General features: G+C 42.3%; 1 protein-coding gene across 1 annotated transcript in view; it reads left to right on the top strand.

Annotated features, from left to right (window-relative positions):
- Positions 1 to 413: 413 nt before the first annotated feature.
- urm1 (ubiquitin related modifier 1) overlaps positions 414 to 2,805 on the top strand; it is an 11,463-nt gene continuing 9,071 nt past the window's right edge. The window contains exons 1-2 of the mRNA XM_056588609.1: positions 414 to 480; positions 1,665 to 1,735. Of these exons, the coding sequence (XP_056444584.1) occupies positions 446 to 480; positions 1,665 to 1,735 (106 nt within the window). The 5' untranslated portion in view covers positions 414 to 445. The remainder of the gene's footprint in view (positions 481 to 1,664; positions 1,736 to 2,805) is intronic.

Below are 2,805 nucleotides of genomic sequence, written 5' to 3'. Positions count from 1 at the left end.
ATGAATGCCTTCGCTATGACTTGTCTTCAGTATCCCGTTCCTTTCTCCCTCGCTGTGTCTTGTATCCCTTCTGCTGGCCCCCGTGGTCGCTCTATCTGCCCCTCCACTGACTCCTCATTATCACATGAATGAAGAGGCAAAGCCCGCGAACCCCAACATAAGGCGACTGAATTGCAACATAAACTTGTGACCGACGGTCCTAAAGAACACTTGCAAAAAATAAAAGGATTAGTTGTGATCGAAAACGTATAAACTTGGAGTAATAATGTAGAGAGATGCCATCACCACGTATTCACAATCACAATAAACATAAATGTACATTTGTACCGTGCTTCTGAATCTGCATGCTGTTATCGTGGATGTATTTTTAGGACTTTTACGTTGACACAAAAAGACGTACGTCACTTCCTCAAGCCACTCCCCTACTCCTGCGTTTGACAACAATATGGCGGCGCCCATCACATTACACCTGGCATTTGGGTGGGTTGTTTCCTAAAGTATTGGTTACTAAAGATTGTTTTAAAGTTAATTTACATCCAATTTCGCGATCGCGTGTCACCTTCCAGCATTAGAATTTCAATAATGTATTGTTTTGTATTATTTTCGGTTGCATTAGTCAGTGAGTGTTAACGATCCTTAGCAGCAGCCGCTATATGGGATGTTTTGGGAATCCTACTGTGATCATGCCTATCTAGGACGAGGTCTTGCATATCGATCACACCGTCTTGGGATCGTTTAGGGAGCTTGTCCTGATCAGTATTGGTATCGGGATACAGTTGAAAAGAATAGGAGAAAAGCAGTACTACAATAGCCGACTGTACGAAAGCCAAGTGGATGTTATTTACATTACTATATTATTGGTTGACACGGTTATTGTTACTAAAGAGAGGCTACTATAATGATCTGAATGTGACGCATTAATCCACTATCACAAAGACACATTCTTGCGTTATATCCCAATGTCTATGTCTTTGATATGACCGTCCTATCTTTTTGAAGAGTACATTTTTCGCAATGATTATAAATGACCCAGTGATGGGACAATAAACACATTTTAAGTAGCTGTGGGTCTGCATTTTAAAACATAGGGTCTGCAAGATAAGTGTTTCTTTGAAACGGACCCCAGCATACACACTAAACAGACCTAGTTAACGCTCTGCTTACCGTATGTGTTTAATGCACATTCGCGAAGAATTGGCCTGTGATTCTTGCAAGCATTTTTGTGCATGCTTTTTAATGCCGTGCATATGCATTAACCGAGGTTACATATGCCTGTTTGGCCATGGCTGTCATTTTACGTATACCATAAAAATGACCCGTGTCAGAGGACAGAGATCATATGTTTCAAGTATGAAACTATGTTTGTAAGAAAGTGCTGTGCTGATTACCTTTCAGTATTTGTGCACTAACAGACAGTATGCTATAGACATTATTTTATTCTCTGTTGAATACATTAATGTAAGCTAAAGAATCTCAGTATTTTTTATATTGGGAATTTTTACATGTTACTTCCAGATACCTCTACTTTGCTTATTATTTTAATTTGCAGCCTTTTTCATGTGAACCCATGTCATGGAGCAGGATATAGTGTGTAAAACAAAGCAAAGAAAATTAAAATTTATAAAAATTCAGTTTGTGCCAATGCCTCTATTCGTTTCTACTAGGGGAGGGGCTGAGCTGCTATTTGATGGTGTAAAGGAACATCATGTGACTCTTCCCAGCCAATCAGAACCCTGTAAGTTTAACACGGCAACTGGTCCCACCATCCACTTTTCCTCAATCAATGATCTGGACTGACCCTCTTCAGTTTACCTGTAGTGCAACAAAGTATAAACTACATCCTTTCTCATCAACTCACTCCTCTCCTCTAGCTCTCACCTCTCCTCTTTGCTTCTGGCATTTTATCTTTAAGTTTCCCTTATTTATCCAAGGGACGATCTCTCTCTCTCTCTCTCTAGCTAATTCTCAAAGCTTTCTCTTTCATTTGCAAATGCTTCTCCCTGATTATGCCTATGTGTTGGGCAGTGACCCCCACCTAAGAAAGACCAACATACTGAAGGGGGGAGGGTCAGTTTGGGGCGTGGGGCGCTGTTGTGTCCAAAAGCAGAGTCAAACATTTTTGTGGGAAATCAGTTTGAATGATGTGGCGGGATCCCCCTCTTCTTCTCTCCCCTCCTATGGTTGAACTCTGCCCCAGAACGCCTACAGTCAAAATGGATGCTAAAACGTGGGGTTCCTCAACTTTGACCCAAATTGTGTCTGTATATTTTGTGAAAGGTAATTCTTGTTTTTGTAAGCAGCTAAACTGGTAGAGGGCTGCATATGCTATGCTGGTGCAAGATATTGAAGATACTGTAGAGAGAGAGAGAGAGAGAGAGAGAGAGAGAGAGAGAGAGAGAGAGAGAGAGAGAGAGAGAGAGAGAGAGAGATGAGAGAGAGAGAGAGAGAGAGAGAGAGAGAGAGAGAGAGAGAGAGAGAGAGAGAGAGAGAGAGAGAGAGAGAGAGAATATTTGTTGTTTGTGTGCGTGGTGGGGCTCTGGAAGGACAGACCGATGGACAAGGGTCTGGTGGTATTTTGTGAAACAAAGGGTGTTCACCCACGGCGCTCTGATGTTACCAGGGTGACCGAAAGACAAAAGTTGACCAAAGCAGAGAATGTCAGCCAAGTATGACCTTGGTGCACCAGCTGACCTGTGTGTGTGTGTGTGTGTGTGTGTGTGTGTGTGTGTGTGTGTGTGTGTGTGTGTGTGTGTGTGTGTGTGTGTGTGTGTGTGTGTGTGTGTGTGTGTGTGTGTGTGTGTGTGT

This window comes from Gadus chalcogrammus, chromosome 4 (genome assembly GCF_026213295.1).
Source record: "Gadus chalcogrammus isolate NIFS_2021 chromosome 4, NIFS_Gcha_1.0, whole genome shotgun sequence".
NCBI classification, from domain to species: domain Eukaryota; kingdom Metazoa; phylum Chordata; class Actinopteri; order Gadiformes; family Gadidae; genus Gadus; species Gadus chalcogrammus.
The sequence above is the reverse complement of the archived record's forward strand: the minus strand, read 5'-3'. Positions and strand labels throughout refer to the sequence as shown.